Source organism: Heliconius melpomene, chromosome 3 (genome assembly GCF_056956725.1).
Source record: "Heliconius melpomene rosina isolate 202511_hmr_F chromosome 3, ASM5695672v1, whole genome shotgun sequence".
Lineage (NCBI taxonomy): Eukaryota > Metazoa > Arthropoda > Insecta > Lepidoptera > Nymphalidae > Heliconius > Heliconius melpomene.
Window position 1 is genome coordinate 7,596,041 of NC_140391.1, and position 26,009 is coordinate 7,622,049.

The following is a 26,009-nucleotide window of genomic DNA, read 5'->3' on the forward strand; positions in this document are numbered from 1 at the left end:
AAATAGAGAACGTCTTATCATTAAGTTCCCAGGTTCCCTCTGCCTAACTTGCTGCGGGATATAGCGGGACGTTAAAAAATATTATTGTTTTGAATAATATTTATTCAACAATTAATTTATTTATCGAAGTCAGTATAGTAAACGTGCGTGGCAGATAGATTGCCCACAATTTCTCTAATGAAGGCAACAGCTAACGGGTTACGATGGGAAACAGACTTATTATTAAAAAAAATATTTCATTATACATTATATTAATTATGGCGTTAAACATCGCTTTATTGTGTCTTTGTAATGTAGGCGTTTGAACTTTTATTTCGTAATTAAATATATTTTATATGTGAAAATAAAGCATGACTCTTGACAATAATATTTTTTTATATTTCTTTTTTAGGTACGCCTATATTTCGCACATAGCAGGGTAGACATATGGGATCTGGGAACGTAGCGTTAAGAAATTGTTCCTATTAATACACCTCCGTTATCTACACAAAGATAGTTAAATATAGGTATACTAGCGGCTCGCTCGCGGCTTCGCCTGCGTGAACTACGTTATTATTAATTTCTGTCTCCATGAGTGACGTCCATGCAAAATTTGAGACTCCTAGCATTTGCAGTAACGAAGTTTCATACAAACTTTCAACCCCAAAAACAACCCCTTAGGAGTCGAATATTGCAAATTCCCGTCTTAGCGAGCACCTACGTCCTATAAGTAACTCTTATGCAAAATTTCAGATTCCTAGCACATGTAGTTTCTGAGATTTCGTGATGAGTGAGTGACCTTTCGATTTTATATATATAGATAACAATAAAGCACTCTAAACGCAGTGGGACTTTGTGGGACGGGTTCGATTCTCACTCGGGGTAGTCAATAATTTCCCTACTTTTGTAAGACAAAGCTCGGTGTTAAGCTTCGAGATTCAACATGAAATGTGTCGAATTTGTTCCAAAAGTTAAAACTGAGTGAAAAAAATCCATAGAGGTTTTTTCCTACCCTACCACGCAGAAAGGTTTGAAAACAAAACGATAAAACATGGAATTCATTAAAGTCTTAATTGAATTGTAGACACTATCACAATTTTAATAGTAGGACGGTTAATTAAGAAATACATATATATCTAGTTTATTTTTTATAAATATTTATTATAATAACTCTATCTATAGAAAAATATTTAATTCATAATATCAGAAACTGTTATAGAATAAAATAAAACAATGGTATAGCCATACCTAATTAGATAGGCTAAATGTCAAGAATTTCAGTTGGAACAAACCGTTGGGGAACATTCTATTGCTAGTGTTTTAGTTCCGATAGAATTTAGATTTAAAAATGAATGTATTTTTAAAATGTTAAATACAATAGTTTGTACTTGAATATATATTATATTCACTTAAGTTAAACATTGTTGTAAATAGACTTTCATCTAATTTTAATAAATAAAACTGAATAAATTTAAACAAAATTTCAAGGAATTTAGGCAAATTTACATTATAAAACATTATAATTAATTTAAAATATATATCTGGTAGGTAAATATTATTTTATAATAAATTTGAGCTTGTTACATTATAAAAATACATATATTACTAGGTCACGTTATGAAATTGCAACTAGGTATACCTAAGACACTCAGCCGGGTAGAATTTGAAGAAAGATATATATTTAGTTTTATTTCTATTTTTAATTATCTTATTAATAATACAAAAAAGATCATTTAAATTAAACGTTGTTCTTGTTCTACAATCGGTAGTGTCGATAAAAACAGACCTAAATTACAGTGATAGCTCCCGGCGGTGATTTAAAAGTATTGTTTTATTTTATATGCTCTAAAATAAATAAATAAATTGAAAGATAATTATATGCTAAATCAATAAAAACCTATAACTTTATAATTTGGCGTTGGGTTATGCCATTCAACACATAATGCCGGAATTCTGCGGTAAGAAGGAAAGGGGAATAGAGTGTCTTAACACTGCTATGAACCTAAAAAAAACTATGAATGAAACAATAAAACGATTAAATAAATTCTATACAAAGTTCAAATTTCAAAAACAACTTGTACCTATGTCTAATAATTTCCTTGTCTTCTTCAAAATAAGGTTCTTTATATTATAGAGGACGGATTTTGTAATCTGTATTCGAGTTTTATGTCGCTTTTATGGCGCTGCACAACAATAAAAAACACCTTTTTCACTTTTATTGCTTTAACATTGATGTTACATTTTGAGTATAACGCATAATCGTATTGCTTATAATTCAATTTAGTTTATTTTGATCCTATAAAGTTATGATAGATTAATATTTTAATTGTTTTTAGGGTTCCGTACCTCAAACTACTCCGTACCTCAACTAAAGTTTTATTTTGTACTTCCCATTGCACAATCCAGAAATTGGTACGGAAGCCTCGATTAACCGGCTTTTTATTATAATTTTATTGACATAGTATCAATTCTGAATTTCTATTGAATAATACAGTATACGAGAAGGTATCTATAGTGGTAATTATAATTTTTGTAATAATATTTTATTAATGTTTATAAAAGGAATAGTTTTTTCGTCTTAGTTATATTTAAATCCAAGTAAGATGTCGTGAACCAAAATTTCTCTTACATTGTTTAATTATACATATGTATATATTTTCTTATATTATCCAGATTCGACATTTACATCTGGATAGTATATTTCTTAATGACGTACCGCAGTACGTTTGTTATTGGAGTGTAGTACGATGCCAAAACATAATAAGCGAGAGCAGTATCGGTTAAAGTGCGCTATTGTATTTATTTGTTATTACACTTGAATTAGTTTGACTTTGGTTGTTATTTTAACTGAAATTTAAACGTCTATTTTAGTATTATATTTTACCATCATATTTAAGTACTAATATATATATGTATATAAAAGTAGATAAGTGAACTTCATTATTCAATTATTTCGAAATTTAATAATTTCTTTTAAAGCTGTTATGTTTCTAAGTAATATCATTATTTTTATGATTTTTCTAAATATACAGAAATCAGGTTATTATAAAAACTTACTATATACTATATTTAACAGTTCAAAATTATTTATTTGATACATGTAGCAGTGGCTTTTTAACGATGCATTCACAAAGTGTTATAGGTACACTGAGGCACTTTAGTTTCACTTTATATATATTATAGCTTACTGCATTGAAAAATAATAACAATGGCTTGCAATTAATTTTTCCCTATCATTCTGAAACATGTTCTGTAACGTGTTTTGAATAAAAACAACGTAAAGCATTGTTTTAATATATTTATTTATATTTTTTTATTCATATAGGTATACTTATATTGTTGGTTGTTGAGTGTGAAATAAAACGAATAAAGATCTGAATTTTTAAAATTAATAATTCTACTTAACGATTTAAATTAAACGTTTTCAGACTAAGGTCTGCCATATGCGAGATACAGTGCAAAACTGAAAAAAATTGTTACAATTTAGCCCAATAGGTACCTATACAGTTAAGGAGATATCAATTTTAACGAGAACTTGCAACGGAATGATAATCATTATTAACGGAATGATAATTAATAAAGGTGAACTTTGTTTTTTTTTAATATGTATTACTTTCATATTTAAATTGTAATTTGCTATTAATATGAGAGAGAACTTCAATCTGTCAATTATCGTGCTTCTTATGAAATGATGTTTGTTTATGATGTAATAACCTTAGGTACACACGAGTACCTATATCTAAAATAAAAATTAAAAATATAATAATATAAATTAACAAAACCGTATGTTTGTTTCGACATTATGTTGCCGCGCCTATTGTTACGTTGCACCTGAACAAATAAGAAAAAAGTTAATAAGTCTGTAATAAGTGAATAATTTCTTTAATTATGGCCAAGTCATTATGAATGCTTATTAATTATCGACTTACCTGTTTAATTTAAATAGACAATCTATTCATGGGGCTCAGGCCTTCGTGGTGTATTGGCACAGCTTGTGAGTGGCGACGGTTGAGGATTTGATTCCCACTCTGGGGATTGAATTATCTATTTTTTTTATTTCTCCGCTCTACAAACCAGACTAAATGCGGCATTGAATTCAGTTGGGTGCTGATCTCTCACTTTCACGGAGTATCTAAACACCTAGTCTCTTCTGCCTATCCTGTTTTATGCGGGATTGAGCGTGAAACGAAAAAATATCTATTCATGGTCCAGAATGTCTTAAACAAAAATCATATGCAAATAAAATATTTTACGACCACTCAAAATTATAACTTGTTTCTAAGTAGATGAATATTCATTTAAAAGCTATCTGATATGCCAAATTTTCTCCTAATTATAATAAACACCGGACTGGTCTTTGCAACGAAAATATCGTATTAATTAACCAGATTCAATATAAATCTAGATTAGATTCTTTTGGAATTTAAAATATTATTTTTATCGTAACGACTTAAATCAGATTAGAAAGTCAGATAGAGGAGTAACGTGAACTGTTTTATTTAGATACAGTTATATATTATAAAATATTTATATTAAGTATTTAATATTTCATCAAAGTCTATATAAGTGCCTATGTATATGCAATAGTAGATTATTATTATAAACAATACTATAAAAAATCGTTTGCCTTTGCGGGTTTTTTACTAGCAACCTCCTAAAAAACACGCCTCGCTCTAGTAATATACACACCTTTATTTCTTATTTAATTATTACATACCACAGGAATAGTAATTAAAGAAATATATTGAATAAAAGGGCTGTTGGACTAATAACTCCATTTATTTTTATTACAAATACATATTTCAATAATTCATGATTGGAACTTTGATGTGTTATTTTGCTTTGCTATATTACTATATTTGATAAGTAACCTTTAACCTTTAGATTTTAACCGACTTCTGCAAGAAAAGGAGTGTTTTTTTATCTCACTGACGATTTTTTTTTATTTAAAAGCTGGTGCTCCCCATTTTAATTTGGTTCATTTCTGATGATGGCATCCATGAGAAAAACCTTTTTTTTTTTATTGGATAGGATACACTTCAAGGGTAGTTTGATGAAAGTTTGGTTAGGTAGATTATAGGTTCTGGTTGTGATTGAAGAAGTCGCCATTTTTTTTATTAAATATTGTTAAACAAATGTCATTGTTAAAGTCATGTAGAAATAATAATTATGAAATTAATAGATTTTTTTTAAATTCAACTATATTATTATGGGATTTAAACGGCTTTTCTGATTTGCGATATTAAACAAAGCTTACATCTACTTTATATTTTTTCTAACCAACCACGAATAGGCGTAGTGATGTGCCGCGCGAGGTGTGCCGCGATAACTGCGGCCAAGCACGCAACCGCTCCGCCCATCCTCACGCAGACCAGCGCTGACTTTGTTTTGTTTTTCATGTAACGATTCTAACGTTAGAATAGCTTATTATATTCATTAATTTTGGATGTAAACGTTTTGAATTTTGATTTGAATAGATATGTTATATATTAGAATTGTTATATTATATCTACCTATATGTTTTGCAAATTTTATATGAATAATTACGGCACTTTTTTATTTTGATATATCTAGTTAGAAAGATATTTGGTGAATTATTCGTATATTCACCAAATGTAGCAATACTGATTATTATATTGATTAGACTACGATAAAGATATTTTTTTAAATCTTTTTTTTACTTTAGAGTTATATATAATTATTTTACTTGACTTGTTTGGTTTAAAATTAAATACCTTCCTTTAATTAAATAACGCTGCTAACACTCCTTATTACTTGTTAATTTTCATATTGCATAACACCTGGAATATTGTTAATATTAAAGACAAGTAAAGAAATGTAATTATAATATGCAATCAAATAAACGTCAAACCAACAGTAACCACCCATCCATATTTCATACATGCAAGCGCCGACACTGCAGTGGGATCCGGACGCGTCAATGCTAGTCAAATGTCTAATAGAGTCCAAGTGCAGACGCAGAGCACTTGATAAACGGCGGCCATCACTGAGCGGCACGGCCTATTATGAGAGCGTGACGTCACCGCCCCGCCCCACCTCCTTCAATCAAACCGGGAACCCTCGTCATACCCCCCCACCCCACGTTCTGCTTTACTGACTCCGCATTTTTTCTCATAATAATAACGTCGAAAAAATCGTACAAAAAAATCTCGACAGACGCGATTCTCATTCCGTCCCATCCCTACCGTGTCGTTCGTCTTTTTGCCGGTCTTGCAGCATGGAATGCCGAAATTGAATTTAGAATAGCTGACTTCGGAACTTTGCGAACTTAAGTTCACCTTGTTTTAATAATTTTACATGTTAACAGTGTTTGTAGCACTTGTTGGTACAAATGTAGAAATAAAAAGATAAAAGGAATAAATATAGTCAATAATAGTACCTAAATGAGGCTAGGGGAAGAAATTAAATGTTTATTTAAATGTATATTTTAATTTTTTCGCACTGGTATCGAGGCAAAAACTTGGCGATGAGTTCCGCCACTCAACACACAATTCCTCCAGAATTCGGCGAAAAGTGCGGAACGGAGTGTCTTAACACTAGATTCCCTCTGCCTAATGCGGGATACAGCGTGGTTATTTAATTAACAATACACCGTTAGATAGTTAGTTATTATTAATAATACATAATATTACATAGTTAATTGGATAGTTATTATTATCAATAATACGGACCAACTAACGATTTTTCTATATTTAATATAGCATAGTGTAAACTTGCAATTTATATTCGATTTCATAAATATGATGATTATAAAAAACACGCGATTGATTTACTCAGTTAGGTAATGTTTTTTATAACTGGCACTGTAATAATGATTGAACTATTAGTCAATGGGAAATAATAATTTATTTACTTCAATTATTAATTATATTATATATAGAATAACAAACAATTGGGAAATACTAGGTAAGTATATTAAACAGTAGAAATCTCTATAATTTTTTAGATTATAATAAAATTATTGTATGAAATTCTTTTATAAGGGCCGGGGTATATTAGGCTATTCTGATAGGCTATGGGAATTAGTCTTGTTGGAGTTTCTTATTCCCACTTCAGGTTAAATACTCTTATAAGATCTATTCCATTTCATCTTGTTAGAAGTTTAATTCAAAAGTCGCAATCTTAAAATATATTATTATGGTGCCTTAAATTGAAAAGTAAAATATTAAACTACTAAAATTAATAAAATATATATATATTTATTATTAGTTTTTTATGTTTCTGTCTTATATTTAGCTCATAAGCCAATAAACAGAACCCGATTCTTTGCTTTAATTAGCGCCATCTACCATTGAAAAGTTTCTTAAAAATAATTTATACTACTCGTCAACAGATGTCACTAGTGTAAATCCTCCAAACTATTTATAGTTATTTAGTGTGGTCTGTTTTATGTAGATGGTGCTAGATAAAAATATTGTTTAATTTTTCTAATGCAGTATTTCACACGTTTTAAATTTATAAGTACTTTAAATTATTTTATAACATTAATAAAAGAATACATTATTAAAGTATATTTATTAAGGCTATATTTATGTACTAGTTGTTATAATAATGATATTTTAAAAATAAAATTAATATTGAAAATATTTTTTATAATGATTATAAAACGTGTTAATAAAAAAATAAACACGTTTAAAATGTATGTTTTACAGCAACGCCATAGTTTAACTTTTTTAATATTATAATTTCCATACACGTCATGCATGTACCGTACGGTTAAGAATATTTTTAACGATTAGATCAGATTTACATTTTACTTATAAAATAAAATAAATTACAATGTGGAATAAATTACTACAATATATATATATCGCGTAACTAACAATATACCGTATTTTATGTAAATAATTGTATAAAAATATTTTTGGCATTTAAAAATGTACGGTATTATAGAAAATACTCGCCTACTAGAAATTAAAAAAAAATCTACTATTTTAATTCTTTTCTTTCACAAAAGATGGATGCTATAGTTGATTGAAGGAGTTTGAAATACTACCGTTGACTGACTACCTGGCGTGGTACTTTCTTATATTGACAGATGTCGCTATGGAATGTAGTATCAGTATAAATTAACAGATGGCGTTAAATTAAAAAATAACCAAAATTTTAAAAAAATCTCAAAACTTTTAATATTTTATAAATTAAAGAATTTGAAATATAACATTCTTACTAAAGAAACATAGTAAATATCCAAAAAGTTCTTCCTCCGAAGCTTGTAGGTATAGCTATATTACCTACAGATACGCCTACAAAGTTTCGATATGCAATTACAGAGGTATTTCGCAATAAATCAACTCGCGCGATATAACAATTAGCCGGCGTGAGAGCAATGTTAATTAAACAGCTATAATGCGACAATAGCTCGAAAGCTGGCAAACTCTATGCTAGATCTAGGTATATAAGCTAGATATATGTATAGATAGAATGTTAGGATTATATGACTAGGCTTATTGTATTTATATTTATTTGTAATAATTTCATTCAATTTGGAAAAAAACATAATATAATTTTTGCATTGCATTTTCTAAACCTAACATATAGTTAATACAAATACTAAAATGTAGGTAACATAGGTTTATGTTAACAATAGAGTCACGCAAAAACGTGGCTTAAATTTGTAGAGAATGTTGCATAGCTTAGATAGAGAACTGATACATTTTTTTAACTTCACGGGTAGGCTATCGTAGGGTAGGTACAGGGAACATGGGAACCTAATGTTAAGGTACTCCGTTCCCCATTTTCCACCCACTTCTGGAGACATTAGGTGCTTAGTAAATGAAAATATTAAATATTTCCTCCATCGAACTCACAACCATCGCTTTTACAGTCACACGTTTATGCCCGAGCGCCAAAACGGCCTCCAAAATTACTTACTTAATAAATAACTTATTTATACTATAAACAAAACTTACGTATACTATATAGTAGAAACTGAAGTTAGACTGATAATGAACGATTCATATAAATTAAAAGGAAATCAAATTCTAATACTACATCACCTTTAGTTTCGTATGCTCGATGGCCATAAAGGAATGTCTGACATTTTGATTGCACGGACCATTATTGATTGCATTCGCTTTGATTAACAAATTCCTCCTGTCTACAGTTTCTGTTGTAACGTGGACACCCACAGGTATATGAGACGACAAATACTACAAATCGATATAATAAAATACTTTATTTTATTGATAGAATTAATAATTTTCACTATTTTACTGTATTGTCTATAGGATATCAATATACGACCTTACCCAATAATATAATTGCGATTAAAAGACAAATTATAGGCTTTTAATTAACATTTGCTGGTTCCCATCATAATTAGACACAAAAGTTTTTCAAAGTCAAACCTTTTATTCTGTTAATGTTATTAAAAAAAGGAAAAAAATATAAAAGCTACAACCTAATTAAGCCCTACTTGCCAAGTCGAAATGGAATGTAAACATTGTCACGTGTACATAATCATTAGGTTCCCTTCATGAAAAATTATGAATCCTGTGTGGGAAGTAAGTTGTATTATTAAATTCTGAAGTTGATTCAGTAATTAGCGGAACATCGCATTTCACTCAAGCTCACCGAGAGCCCGGATTCACTCTGGAGAGCAGTTTATAACTTTTTAGGGGAAAAAATCCTTTTTTGTCACCTGCTTGCTTGTTATTTTGTGAGGACTATTTTTTTGTGTTATTTTCAGTGGTTAATTGATATTTCTATTAGGTTTTTTTTAACTGAAACAAAAAAATATATTAAAATTAATTATATTACGTTTAATGTGGGTTGAAAACTATACGAAAAATTAAAGGTTTTATTTAAATCTATCGTGTTTTTTACGAAAATATTTTTATAAAGTTTGAATTTAATATCTATATTTTTTTAACTGAAAAAGCGAAAACTAACATTAAATACGATATGGAATGGCAAATGATATTATTTTATTTTTACTCCTAAAATTCTCTCACAAATAGCAAATTTAATTTAATTATGTCAATTTTAAACTATTCATCGTATACATAATTTTTTAGATGACAAATGAAAGTCTTTAAATAAACGACGTAATTACTAGCAGATCTAAAGAAACAGCATTAAGATTAATGCTAGCGTGTATAGTAATTAGTGAATGTCTCATAGCCACGCTTCACTCCCTTCACAGAGTTCCTGGACTAGATAGATTTACTTATATCAAAGTGCTTTAGGTTGAAAATATTATATGACTAAATTAATTAATCAGCTTCACGCTGTATCCCGCAAGCAGCAGGTTAGGCAGAGGGAACCTAGTGTTAAGACACTCCATTAACCATTTTTCGCCGAATTCTGGAGGCAGTGCGTGTTGAGTGAAGATTTTTTTTTTTATATAAATATTTCAGTTCCTCAAGTGGGATTGAACCCACAACCATTTGCACTTACAATCACTACAACACTTAGGCCCATGCGCCACTACTGATCTCAGTCTCCTATAGGACTAAATGTCTAAATACTTACCCAATAATTTAACAACTAATTAATTTAAAAAGAAATACTAAAATAACAACTTATCAATCGAATATCCGCAAGAACTAATTTCTTAGCTTTAAACGTAAATCACATTCTAATAAAATTTACTAGCCATTACACGTAAATAATGATTTCAGCCTAAAAAAAAATGATAAATATAGTTAATATTTTTTTGCCATGAAAATATATAACTATTATTAATAGCTAGCTCATTATCACGCAAACTCTAGTTCAGTCTTTCCGTCTGTACGTCTGTACGTCGATACGTTACGAATAAATCAAAAACATTTTATTCCTACAATAGCCACTAATTGACAAATAGTGGAAATGATAAATACAAGCGGTGAGTATTTCCCGAAATATATTCTTTGATCGTCACTTGATTAACTGCTACCGACTGTTGAACGTGAGGTGGCATTAATATTCTTTAAAATTCGGTCTTCTCTGTATGAGACGTGAGATAGCGGTCTTAGTCAAAATGATATCGAAATCAGTCTCGACTGAATCATGCTATCTAGAAATATTGTGTAGGTATTATTAAAAAATACGATTTTTAAGCTTTCTTTTATATAAGGAATTGTATGAAAAAGTAAGCTTATAAAACTTAAGTTTCTTTGAGGTAAGTAAATAAGCTCCGATATTTATACTATTTATATGGAAATATTTTTGTAAACTCTTCCAGTATTTTTTAGCTTAACCCTGTATCCCGATTAGCTGGGTAGGCAGAGGGAACCTGGGATCCTAATTTCCACCAAATTAAGTACAGTCCAGTATTACAATAATTTTATACTAAAACATTCTTAGCAATATACAAGTCATATTGTTAATTCTTTGTATAACTCACATACCTATATGTTTTCATGATTTTTGAACTATATCACCTAAAGGTATAAATATAGTATATGGTCAAGTATAATTTTTCAATTAGAAGTTTGTTTGTGAAGCTTTATAGATGATCTCGCCGGTGGCCATCGAACATTAATCCTACGTCGGACGCGACATATATTTCGTGATGTTAACACATAATTTGATGATACTCATTAAAGTCAATATGCTTTTTTGTTTAAATATATTTATATCATTTATCTTTCATATAAACATACGTCTAGAATATCAATAATATTTTTTTTTTTTTTTGATTTTAAATTGTAATTTTTTTAAGTCAATAATAAAAAAAGAAGTAATCATAAAGACACTTTATTGATTTTTTTTTACATAAATAAAAAATTTAGAATTTAGCTTTCTAAAAAAAATCTAATTTAAACGAACTATAATATCATAAATAATATAACGCAATAACAATCTTAACATTAAGCTTATACGTCCCATAATACCTCAAACCGGTGTAGGTCAGAGCGTATCTAAAGGGCATGAGAACGCTTCTCCAAGTCTGACTCAGAGCCAGTCGAGAAATAAATCAAATCCGTATACTGAGTTATCAAATTATCACAAACACGTAATACTTAATTTCCTCGTCGGTCACTTTAAAGACATGTTCCCTGAACTTCTTGTTCCAAGATTTGTATCTTTTAAACTCATAATTGCAGGCTAGAGCTAATGTGGCTCTAACGTTACTGATTAAAAAGTAGATTAACATTCTGGTTAGTTTAAGTTTATGATTATGTTGAAGTACTGTGTGAAAAATAAATATTTTTCATATCTACCAAGAAGTGTTAAGGAATTAACATTCATAAATTTCATAACTTTAGTTAGTGCTTTTTTAAATGCTAATAAATTGGCATAAAAATCTAGCCATATACATAAGTTTTCTTTATATTTATGTATTTTATTTTTATAAGTATTCCATAGGTTAAAAGAAAATATAGTTAAAATATATCTTTTTTCTTAAATATATGTAGGAAACTTACTACGTTAGAATGAAATTTCCATTAATTACACTTACATAATGATATTCTCTATTTATAATTAGGTATACAAGTATCTATCAACGCTATGTAAATATTTTCATTTGAATAAGAAGAAATGAATTATTTATAACTCATTCACTAATGTGGCTGTTGGTGCCCCAACCCAATAAATCTTAATGTCGAAGTTTTTAATGAATCAAGAGATTTTTAAATGTAGCGCCCCGTAGATTGGACGCTAGTGGTAGGAATGTAAATGAAAATTGAAAATTAAAAAAACGCGAGGGTCGCCCCGTTTGGGGGTGTTGTGAAATCGTAAATTTAAATTGTCCATGCTCCGCCATGCAAATTTACCGAATAGACACACTTTTCAACTGTATCTTAGTACTTTGAAAGATTGCAATTTTGGGGGGAAACGTTACAAATATTTAAACTTGCGAATTTCTAATACAAGCTTCTTTTGTAAATGTATTGTTAATATTATGTATTCTGTATCCCGCATGTAGCGTGGTAGTCAGAGAGAGCCTAGTGCTAAAACACTTTCCGCCGAATTCTGGAAGCATTGCGTGTTGAGTGGCGACACCAGAGCGAAAAAATGAAAACGTTAAATATTGCATTTCCTCAAGTGGAAATCGAACTCCTAGCCTGTCGACTTAACAGTCACACGCTCGTGCCTATGCGCCACGCCTCACAGCATTTTCCAATTATACCATATCAAAAAATAATACAGAAATATTTATTCAGAAGCTTATTACTTTTAAGATTATTTGTACATTAACTAATAGCATCTGCAAAGAACATATTGTCTTGAGAAATGCCGCCATCATTAACCGTCGCTAATGAAGCTTGAGCTTTTGGGTTTTAAATAACTAAGTGAACCTTTAGGGGCGGTAGCGCTGTCGAGTACATATATGCTGTACAATTTTTTCATATTATACATAATTTCACGTTACCATACAAAATTTAAGACTACGTGACGTTAGAAGGACGTGCTGATTTCTTTCCAGTAGCTCAACAGTTGCGAGCGCTCGTAAACACGGTTTCGCGACCACTTCTATCACCGCGCACAGATCTTATCTAAAACATTTTTTTTTCTACAACTCTATTATAATCTTTTTATTAGCTTTACAGCCTGGTAAATTCTAGTAGCTGTCGTTGTAAATGCACCATAAATTCTATACTTAAGAACCAGCAGTTTAAGATTATACGATAACACGGTCTCAGTGACACTTGCCCCTTGACACAAATTAACGTTGGTATAATGGTATGCCGTCAGGCTGTGAGGCTGTCACTCAAATGCTACGAAATGGCGAGGATATGACGGCGGGTCAGCCACGTGTCGAACGAAACGTGACGCTATTTCAAATCACTATTTCATTTTTGTGAAACTGCCTGTTTTCGCTTGACAAAGACCGACTACATACTTATGTCATACTTTTTAATGGGCTTCTTAATTATCCGTGATGAAGGGGACCCTTACAGCCAGGTCGCTACTTGTATGCCTCTACTCTAAGCTAATACCACTTGATGACTACATGTGTGTTCTCCGTGGTAGAAAGCTCAATTTGTAGCGAACTGTTGATATTACATCAAAATTTAGGCACGTAAAAACTTTTTGCATTCTCGCCAATAATAACACGGAGCCATCAATCGATAGCCACCTTACTTCCCGTACCAATTAAAATTAAACTATTTATAGCTATACTAAATTTATTAACCTGTTCTTTTCAGATTCGCCGAGTTTCTGATGAGGATACACCGTCCGCTGGCACATCGTGAAGTAACTGCACTGGATTTAATCACCGCTGTGTAGTGAATGGAATCCGAAGTGATTGTGTAGTGACTGATAAAGTAATAGTGTCGGCCTAATTGGCCGAAAACCTGCGACGGAAGATACGGACGCGAGCCACGCGGGCTGTGGGCCCGCGATGAGCGCCAATAATTGCGACAGTATGACATATTTCTCCAACGCCTACATGCCGGACATGAGGAACGGTGGTGGCCATGACCACCAGCAAGCACACGCGCACTATGGCGCGGTGCCACAACAAGGACACGAGATGGAGGGATGCGACCAGCAGCTCAGGCCGGCGCAGCACCATTACCCTGCGCAACCGGCGCCCGGAATGCCATACCCAAGGTTCCCACCCTACGACAGATTGGGATATTATCAACAAATGGAACAAAATGGCTACCGACCAGATAGCCCATCTCAGATGGGTCACATGGGACCCAAAACAGACGGCTACGGCCCTAATGGGCACCAGCCTCCAACTCCGGCAGTTTACACGTCGTGCAAGCTTCAAGCTGCAGCAGCGACGGCGGGTGGAGTGCCCGGTAGTCCCCCCTTGGAGCAGGCGCAGCAGATGCCGCACCATATGCACCCTCAGCAACACATGGCCCAGCACGGAATGCCGCCGCACCAGCAGCACCTCATGTACCCAGTGGATGACATGCAGCACCAGACGCAGATGCCCCCTATGCATCAGCAGTCAATGCACGCACAGCAAGCGCCTCCTCAACAACCCCCGCCAAACACCAACGCGTCGCTGCCTAGTCCGCTCTATCCTTGGATGCGAAGTCAATTTGGTAAGTTTTTACGACATTTAATTCTTAAAGCTAATTAATTGTCTAAATAGCTGACTGACATTTCATTCTCATTAATATAGATTTTGCAAACATTATTTCTAAAGACATTTTTTTTAATTTACACACGTTTCCTATAAAGTAAAAGTGAATATTTAAACAAATTTGCACAATACAATAAACAGGTAGCTTAAGAGCGAGCGTGAAAGGAAGTTACGAATCCATTTACGCTCCACGTGCGCATTGACGGCGAACAAAAGTGCCAAAAACAATGCCGGCCGCTCTAATCCCGCATTATTTATGGGCCGAACGACCATTCAAAAGGAATTTCACTTTTCATAAAATTTACAACTTCCAACACAAAAGTGTTCACCTTCTGTTTTGATGACGCCCGATCCTGAACAATGCGGTTCCAAGTTCCGCTACCGTCTCCTACTGTTTTTGAGAATGTCTAACATATAATTTATGGAGAATTTGGTCACTATACATCTCTATTGTAATTGTTTGTATCATTGAAAATACTCTACTTTAATGCAGTGGAATTTTAGTTAGTTCTGTACGTTCGCGCGGGATAGCTAGCTACTTATGCTAATGGCATTATGTTTAACAATCCTTGAAGCTCGCGAGTGATAGTTAAGTGCAGGAGTGATGTGGAATATGCATAAGTTAGTTGATGTTTTATTATTACTAGATGTAATTTAAAATGTCGGTTTCGCATATAGTGTATATTATATTGTGAGAATGAAGAACTAGACTGTCAATTGTAGGTGTAAAATGTACGTAACTATATAGTATAGTAAGTAAGTCAAATAATTTAGTCTTAACACTAGGTTCCCTCTGGCTATCCTGCGGTGTGCGGGATACAGCGTGAAGCCGATTTATTTGATTTTTAATATTCTAATATTATTTATTCAATTTCACATATATGTTATACACTTAAAAATAAATTAAACAAATAATATTTTCTATATAAATATTTTGTTCTATATCCGACGACATACCTATAAACTAACCAAGTACTTTTACCTATATGACCCCGTAGTAGAATACGATCATAGCACTTATTCAGTTATAAAAGATCCTGCAAGAGATAAGCCGTGCCAATTTTGATCCAAGAACCTCCTTAGTTCCACTATATTAATCAGGAGATTCAAGCATTTGATGTGACAGAGATTCATTATTATTACAGGTTTCTGAGAGTAGATGCATTTAAACGCTACCTATTATTATTAAAGCTACATTCATTTTGTACACCTATTTCATTTTTCATTTTTTTTATCAGCTTTGCGTCGTATCCCGCATTTAGCAGGATAGGCAGAGGGAACCCAGTGTTAAGACATTTCGTTCTCCACTTTTCGCCGAATTTTCGAAGCATAGGTGTTGATATTGGGTGGAGGAAATCAGCGACGCTTTTTGCCTGCCAAAGCGAAAAAATGTAATAAAAATATTATTAAATATTAAATAATTACCACGAGTGGGAATAGTTCATACATTTTCATATTTTGTTTTATACGTAAATTGAGTTACCATTTTCTAAGTAGATGAAATATTTTAGATAATTTCGACCAGAGCACCATAGGCATCTAAATCACAGGACTCAGCTCTTAAAATGAATTTTTAAAAAAGAGCTTATTAAAGTATACCTTTATGGTAAAAAATAATTATTCTAGTAAAAAACGTCGATGCTTATCACAAACACCTTTTTATATATGAATCGAATTCTCAACCTCTGTTTTTAATAGGCGGTACATTACATATCTAAAATAAAATATTTAGAATTTTACCATATTTATTTAATCTAGCGGCTTTTTACTAATTGTGTATTAAGCTAAAGAAACTAAAGCTCTAACAAGAACTTCGAGCAGAAAAAGCTTATCACAACAACTAATTATATACATAAAAAGCACAACTAAGTGCTTGAAAACGTTAAGGACCAGACGACAATCTAGTTATTGTATGAAAAATTTAACTCTACAGTAGCAAGCACACTTTAAACTAACTTTAAAACTTCTTATATCTCCTTGAGACGGTTTTATCATTAATTATCTACAAAATTCGGCTGCCATTTGAGAAAAATGAGCCAATGAGAACGCATCTTATGTATGTTGTTTTAAAATAGAATACCTCGGTCGAGTCGGGATCGTTAATCATTAGAAACAGCGTCTTACACCTACTCATATGTAATGATATACGTATGTCTGTCTATCCATTTATATATATAGTATAATAGTATGAGAAGAAGACATAGATCAATTAAGTGTTTTGTTATAATTAATTATTTTAACAGTTACTGTGCCATGGTGGGGTAGTCTGGGTAAATAGGATGGTAGTGTGTTTGATATGGAGTAGGGGTTAGTAATTATATTGTTTTCCCCGATCTTGTAGAACAAAGTGAGTGAAAATGATTTCAGAAATGAGCCCCTGAATATGCGAAATATAGCTTATGGTTGAGATCAATCGTTCTTGACTGAGCTCGAGAATCATGGGTTGATAACGCTTATAGGGGAATATTTATCGTTAGTTATACAAAGACAAACCTAATGTTTGCTAATAGGTAGAAAATGGAGAAACAAGAGATTTCTCATTAAGTTTTTTTTCGCAATTGCAAAGTACATAAGAATAGACAAAAGAATATTAACTTTTTTAATACAGCGTAGTTAAATTGTGAAAATTACAACTCATTCATTATACAAACATTAAAAATTAGCCTTCATTACATATTCGATGTAAAGCTTTATTGACTAACGGCTCAGAAAGATAGACTTACCTAGCTGAGAGAAGGTAGACCGCGATAAGTCGGCGCAAATCGAGGTGGAAATGGAAATATAATGGAAATCCACTCCCGACCCCCACGACCCCCCCAGCGCCCCCCTCCAACCCCTACATCCCCTCGCATACAATGCCGAATGGACGACTTGTTACATTTCATTGTTCAGTTATCAGCCCGAAGGCTTTTGTGAAGGCCCGATGATTGAATACGAGAATTTGTTTTGGTGCCTGCCTCTGATTTTCCACGTTTGCAGATGAAAGCCTAAATTATTTCTTATTAATTTAGCTAATATAGAAACAACAGTTTTTATTTACGAATGAATTTTGAAATTGGGTATTATTTCCTAAATTAAACGATTCAATTAAAGAAAGGCGCGGCGTTGAGTTACACCGCTTACCATGCAATGCCTCGAGAATGGTGGAAATTGGAGAACGAAGTATCTTAACACTAGGTTCTCTCTGTCTCCCTGCTATATATAGGTGGAAATAAGAAATTACATAGACATATAGTATACATGTAAGTTTTCCGTATATCAGAACCCAAACCATTTACCTACTCACGGCTGATAAGAGCCATAGTGGATTCCATTCACCATTGATCGATGGCGATTGTCGCTCTAACAATGACGACGAATGCCTCTTCTGATTGAACTTCCTATACATTGTATTGTGAGCTTCAGTGCTTTGTAGACCTGAAAATTGATTTTTTTGAGTGAAAAAAGTGATTGTTTTACGTAAGTTCTTTTATTTTCCAAAATCTGTTAAATTTTATAGCTTATTTGTAGAGCAAAAAGTAATTAGAAAATAAGACATCATATAAAATTTAATTACAAGTCAAATTGTTTCCTCAAAAGTTCTTAATATTGAACAGTTAAACAATTGAAATAATTTATAATCGATAATTACATAAATAAATTGAATTTTTTTTGCAAAATAGAAAGATTGTCCAAGGAGATCCACCTTTTTAGTTTTTTTAAACAGACATTTTTAATTGTTTTTTTTTTAATTTTACACTTTTGTTAAGTATTTTCCACAATTTATCACTTTGATTATAAGAAAGTAAATATTGAAATCTTATTTCATTTAGGTAAGGAGTTAATATTGAGGGAATTTGAACCCAATCTTTACTTTCGCAGTCCGCGGTCATGCCTCTAGCAGTAGGCTTGCGTTTGCGTTTGTAAACTTGTTTGGTATGAAGAAATATAATGCACATATAATGACTGATAAACACATTACCCTCCTTTGCATCGTGCATTGTGAAAAAAAAACAATTAATATTATTATAATATTTAATAAGGATTTTATTATGATAGTACACATTAAAGTAAAAATATCATTCATACTCATAGGTACAAAATAATAATAAAACGAACTACAACTGTAGCTCATTAATATTATAGAACCAGTATTTTTCTTGTCTATTTATTATTTATTTTACAAAACGCTTCCAAGCAGTTCCCTCGTTCACGCGTGTTATTATTTGCATAAATATTTTTTTATCAGAGGGGTAGTAGATTTAAAAATACGATTCTAATTTCGTTTGCCGCAAGCTTTCCGGTGCCGGTAGTGCCTGAGACGTTGAAGGATGGCCTCGCTCTTGTTGTATTATTTTTAAGTTCAAAGACGCCGAAATAGGATACAGAAAATAGAAATACGGTTTTAGGGTTTATATTACATAAAAAAATATAATTAGTTAGTTATAGTTCCTTATATTATTTGCCTAAAGTCATATTTAATACGATTAAATAAATTTATGAAAATCAGTTTTACTAAATTAAATGTAGTAGGTAATATTCTTAAAGATAGATTTTAGTTATGTTAAAAAGTAAAATTAATTTCTATTTCATGGAAATATTTTTATTGCTTAACTTTTTCAACAAAGCTTTCAAGCTAACTTTGTTTTAGTGTTGCCCTTTATCAACAGATGGCGCTAACAATAAAAACCATTGAAAAACACATATATGTATATTTTAATCAATAGATTACGTTTTTGATTATTGATACGTAAATAAGAAGAATATATAAACATATTATGTTAAAAATAAATATTATTATAATATTAAAACAAATTTCACCCTCGATGTAGATAACAAATATATAGTTTATTCACATAGATAGATATACCTATATGATAAATGGCTAAAAGTAAAAAACAGAAATTTGGATCATATTAAAAAATCATTATATCCTATAATTACACGCCTACACCGAAAGACGCCAGTCCCATTAATTTATGTCCGACGACGGCAGACACACATAGACAGTGAAACGGGTACGCACATATAGAAAAAACGTTTAATAACACGTTAGTGTTGCTATATTATAAATTTCTCCTACAATATTGGAAAAAAAATATTAAGTTAAATATTTAATTTGAAAACTATTTTTAACAAAAATATAAATTTTATTATAATAGTTTTTAAAAACAAGAACTAAAGAAAATGATAATAAATGAATGAAAAAATGTGAACGAATAAATATGTCGATAATATGGAGAAAGTACTGAGTTTCAACTACTTTCTACCTACCCTTAGGAAATGTGAAAGAAATATATTTGCATGTTACGTTATATTTAAATTAAATAATTTATTATTCATACTGCTAGAAAGTAGGTATGTGTGTGTTTCGCTACAATAATTTAATCAAAACACATTCTTACGCGTCAGCACTTTCTCGTACTTAGCATGTCGTCCGGAACGTCAACTACATTCCTTCGAGAAATTGACTAAACTGCTAACTTCGGAATAAAATTTTGTTTTATTAACTGGCAACATTCTCTGAAGTTTCCGTCCCGCTTCCTCCTAAGTCGCTGTCCTTCTCCAACATAAAGTTGGGATAGCTTGCCCTACATTAATTAAACGTCGGGTTAGAACGCCAATCAAACTTTGACCGCCGCTAAGCCGACGAAGCCGAACTTATTATATGGTATCAAAATTCAATTTTCGATCCGAAACATTTATAATTGATACTGGAGAGTCTAACATCCTACAATAATCAACAAATTATTCTAGTAGATTATAACTTATAATCTACTCTAATAATAATAAAAAATATTTCAATTATCATTAAACGTCATTAGGAAGCTTATATCATCATTATTAAAAAAAGCCGACATCACATGGCGCTACACATGTGCAAGTCAACGGGGCCACATAAATCATAACGTATCATACTCTCCCATACATATATGTATAGAAATCGACGGAGGCGCGGAAAAAACCCCTCGTTTCCTGGCCGGGGATCACACATGACCGGGCTGTCTATCTGCCAGACCCGTGTCAAATATTCTCTGGAGCGGCAACCGCCCCCGGGCGTCCTGGAGGGAACCTCCTGGGGCCAGCCGTCCCGCGGCGAACCTCATCTCCGACCCTTAATGCGTTGCGTTCGATATTATAAGATGAATTTTTGCTTATCTACTATATATTTTCAGTAGATAGTGAACTAGATTTAAGCGGCACATAGTTTGAAATTTTCTCGATATATATAATGGAAGAATTTTCTAATATCTTTCTTTCCGTTAAGATTTTCACATTCACGGCGGCAGTTGAAAAATCGCCTTCGCCAACACCTTTCATAACTTTTCGCTTCGTGATCCGAAGCAATTACTCATATTCTATAGCGTTCTCAAATATTCATTCTTGCTTTCCTACAAATTATCGTAATGGCCCCCGGCAGCCTGTAATTACACTATTGAAGGGAGCTACGTTGTTTTTGTTACGCTAGTTTTTCGATTTTATAAAAGCACTATTAGGGAATTAGTCAATTTAATTAGTTAAATGGAAATATGAAAGTAAATATAATAGAGGATTGAGGCATCAAATATGGGATCGGAATTAATTAGCGCGTAGGTAGGTAGGTGGGTGGAGGCACGCGGGTTGGCGGGACAGGCGGACCCGCGCGGCGAACAAAGCTCGCGCCTAACAAAGACGTCACCGGCCGTGGCTGGGACACGGAGTTATGGCATCCATTGTGCGCAACAATACCCAACAAACGAGTTTGTATAAGCTATTAGGTTCGCGCATTAATATATATTTTTTGTTCGCCTGAAAATTTTGCATTCCATTACGAGGGAGAGAAATGAAACGCCCGCAGTATGAATTATATTAAAATATATTTGAATATTTCATTTGACACCTTTTTTTGCGTGCGGAATTTCGTTCAATCCGGGGCTGGAGTCGCGTATTTTTTAACGTGGGTACCTACCTACCTACATTGGAGTGAAATTTTTGGTGAATAACATTCCATTTCGAATACGAAACACGACGGGAATCAGCGTCGACATAACACTGACTGATGGCTCTGTGTTCGCGATATAAATTCTTTTCAAGGTCCAACCAAATATCATTTGTTGTGATTTTCGATTGCATTTGTTACAAAATTAATGTTTCAGATGCAATTTTTCATTTGGTTTTGCTGGTTTATATTATGTAGTGTTTGGGAGTTATTTTTTTTAAATTCTTATTGCAGATTTATAAGGAAATATTACACTATTAAGTATACGGAATTGTAAACAATAATTCTAAGCAAAAACTGTATTTCTCATGTATATATGAATTCGGGTATATAAGAACTTTCTATGTATATAAGACCAAGTGTATCCGCCCAACGCAAATGATTAATGAATATTGGACCTTGAAAGGCTCTTCCTTATTTTTTCTTTTGTTTGAATTACTTATTATTTTTCCCTATTTTGAAATGCATTATATTTATGTGTTTTTTATAGAATTAATATGTTAATTTTACCAATGTCGACAACATCGGTAAAATTTACCAATTTAAAGTAAATTTACCAATTTACACTACATGAAATGTATAACGTCACACTACTAAATTAACAATAATTAAAAGTTGTAGATTCCTTTCTGACTTGGGTTGGAAAGTGAGGAACGAAAAGTTAAGACACTGTTACAAAACTTAGTGACATAACTTAGTGTTCAAACTCTCTGTTCTCATTAAAAGAAAAGAGTGTTAACTCCACAAAAGTACAACATGATTAATTTAGCTTTCGTTACACATCTACTACAAATCAATATCCGCGAACATTCTCAAAGCAAGCCACTGATTTTATTTACGACGTGTTTCAAACGTAAACGCTTAAAAGAAATTGCATTAATTTGAACGGTTGATATCGCGTACGGTGTTGCCATACACCGAGCACTACATAATTTATTAAGAGTACAAATAAAATGGTGAAGCAAAAAACCTTTGCACCTAGCAACACTGAGAATAAAGTCATAATTCGAATGCACCTATAGTGTTTTATCGCGATCTCATTGCATCCGACCGTATGTATGGAATTGTAGGACATGAATTATGGATTGTCGATATCGCTTCAAGCTGTTGCTATATTTTTTCATATTCCTCTGGCGCGATACCGCAACGAATCAAATTAAAAGCTCTTTTCACGTGTCAATCTTTTGATGAATATGGAATTTTGTTAATAATTATAATTATTTTACTCATTTTTTGTCTCTCGTATATGAGAATTGTATGACGGTAATTCTATATAATTTAAAGAAACATTAAACGTAAACAACCTTTTGAAATTTGAAAAATATCTTTTGTTATGAAATCAGCTTCACTGAATCCAAGGAAAGCAGAGGGAACCTAGTGTTTAGACACTCCGTTTTCCACTTACCGTTGAAATTTTTGAGGCATTATGTGTTGAATGGTGAAACTCAACGCTGGGCTTTAGTCTTGCTGCCAGAGCAAAGAAATGAAAATACTAATAAATAATAATTCATTCTCCCGAGTGGGTATCGAACCCGCAACCGTCGTTACAGTGCCCTTGCGCCCAAAAACCTTTTAGTTGATTAAATATCACGTGGTTCAGATTAAAAGCTCCCTTAATATTTTTTTGGTTTTGAGTTATCAGCTGGTGGGACTCTTTTCGACCCTTCTCCGTGCCCTACGCCCTATCGCGTACGTAATCAGTACAAATGCGATCTACGATAGTATGAACTCGGTCAATATTTTAGCACGCACTTTATCCAGACAAATGTTGCTATACCTTTGGGTCTAGAGAAGAGATTACTTTTATAATCCCTGGATGATTGAACGGTACACGTGGAAATTAAGTCTCATATGGCTTAGGTAGGGAGAACCTAAGTGAGAAATCATAACACCATATACCTCTTAGCCTTACTAGATTCGAAAAATTAAAATAAGACTAGTATGAATATTATCTAGAATAAATATTTAACAATAATTTTCAGGACAGTTAGCTGCTTTCCTTGTTCTTAAGGAAGTATTTATTTTCGCTGTTATTTCCTTTACTGATTTAAGCCATTATAAAGGACCTCTATCAATAAATTTCTAATCGTCTTATAACGATTGAACAACACAAAATATTAATTAAATACCATAATTTTAATATTTTTTTTTAGCTTCACGCTGTATCTCGCACAAACACGCCGTTCCCCATTTTCCGCCGAATTCTAAGGGCATTTCATGTTGAATGGCGGAACTCAGCGCCGTGCTTTACCTTCGACACCAAAGCGAAAAACTGAAAATATTAAATATTTAATTTCCTCCAATGAGAATCAAACACAATCTAACGTGTTTGCAATCACACGCTTGTACCCCGACACAACGAATAACCTTTGATCAATAAATAAATATAATACAAACGTTTGTTATTTATATTATTGAATCACTCCAAGGATTCTCAATCTCACGCGTGTCCACGCTCGCGAGGCGATCCCGACGTACCCCGCGATGATTTATGTGCGCACAGCGACACATGCAGCGGTGCGCTCGACGCCCCTAAACCTGTGGACTGTAGACGAGCGGCTAAAATGCTGTTATTCGATATATTACATAATTATGATAGAAGTAAGTTATGTATTTGTTTAGGAATAGGAAATAATGATTATAAAAATGATATTTAAAATTATAAAAATTTGGTCAAGTGCGGGTCCGACTCACTACTGAGGGTTCCGTACCGATCTCAGCATAGCAAAGGAAAGTAAAACTTATAAGTTGACAAAATTGTATGAAATAGGTATTGCAACTTTTTGCCAAATTTCATAAATTTTTGAATTTCTATACCTTTAAAAATTTTCTTTAATTGTATTGCAAGTTCTCATTTCTTGTTAAATTTCATAATTGTAGCATATATATTTGCATCAACTTATAAGCTTGATTTCTCAATTCCCTGGGAACGTGACGACGACTTAGCAATCGGATAAGGAACCCTAAAAACCAGAAAACACACGTATCGCTCACAAAACGAATTATACGAAAAGTGAGGATTATGATCTCGCAGCAATTTCCTCACAACTTATATCAACACAGTATTAGCTAACAACAAATAAATCCCGTACATACATTACAGCTTAAGTTCAAGAAGTCAATAAATCAATACAAAGTGAAGATAACCAGTGAAACATTTAATATTATTATTTATATAGGCGACTAAATTAAGCGATTCCTCTCGGGCCGCGGGCACCAGGCGCCTTGCCCGCTCCTTCCTTAATGCTCTTATTACGTACGGTTTAAATCTGACGGCGGGATCATGTTTTATGCATCTGAGTGCGCGATGAAACCGCCAGTGTAATATATAAAGCCCCCTGGGAAGGGGATTTCATGAGCTGTATCGTATAAGATTTTGTTTCACATTTTTTGACGGACGAGAAGTTCAGTTTTGCCAACGTGAAATGTTGGGTGCTTTGAATTATAACGGGTTTTTGTGTTATATAATAGTTTGACTATTTAATAAATAATAAAAAAATGTCATAATATAGCTAATAACTATTAAATGAAATTTGGGAAAAGGAACAAATTTATCTTATTCTAAAATAAATGTTTAATTTCGTCTAGACATCAGTCACAGTAAACGTGACAGATTGTAGGCTCGATTCTAACTCGAGAAAATACTTTCTTTTCTTCACTCTTTTGTCGATGCAAAGCGTGGCGTTAAGCTCCGCCACGCAACACGCAATACCTCCAGAATTCTGCGGAAAGTGGGGAACGGAGTATCTTGACACTACACCCTCTGCCTACCCTGCTACATGCGGGATACATAGGGAAGCTGAAAAAAAATGTTTAAGTTATTTTCGATTTAGAAAGTTTCTTAAAGTTTATCAAGGAATATGGAAAAGCTCCTTACATACTCATACCTATATAACCAGCTAACAAAGGATAGGCATACGTTTATAAGCATTTGCATTCTTGAATGCGTCCCAAAATCCGGGACCGCGATGAGGCAGTTATCAATTTCCTGTGCAACAAGTGGGCGATAATTTTGAATCCGTTGCATTGGTACGTCCTTGTATGGAGTATTGTATCTTTCATTGACTT

The 26,009-nt window shown here is 32.6% G+C and overlaps 1 protein-coding gene across 5 annotated transcripts in view; it reads left to right on the top strand.

Annotated features, from left to right (window-relative positions):
• LOC146540009 (homeotic protein antennapedia-like) overlaps window positions 1-26,009 on the top strand; it is a 156,232-nt gene that overhangs the window by 125,696 nt on the left and 4,527 nt on the right. For all 5 annotated transcript variants that reach the window (XM_085207633.1, XM_085207631.1, XM_085207629.1 and 2 more), the window contains one exon: window positions 14,085-14,942. In XM_085207633.1, coding sequence (XP_085063759.1) covers window positions 14,282-14,942 — 661 coding nt within the window. In that variant the 5' untranslated portion in view covers window positions 14,085-14,281. The remainder of the gene's footprint in view (window positions 1-14,084; window positions 14,943-26,009) is intronic.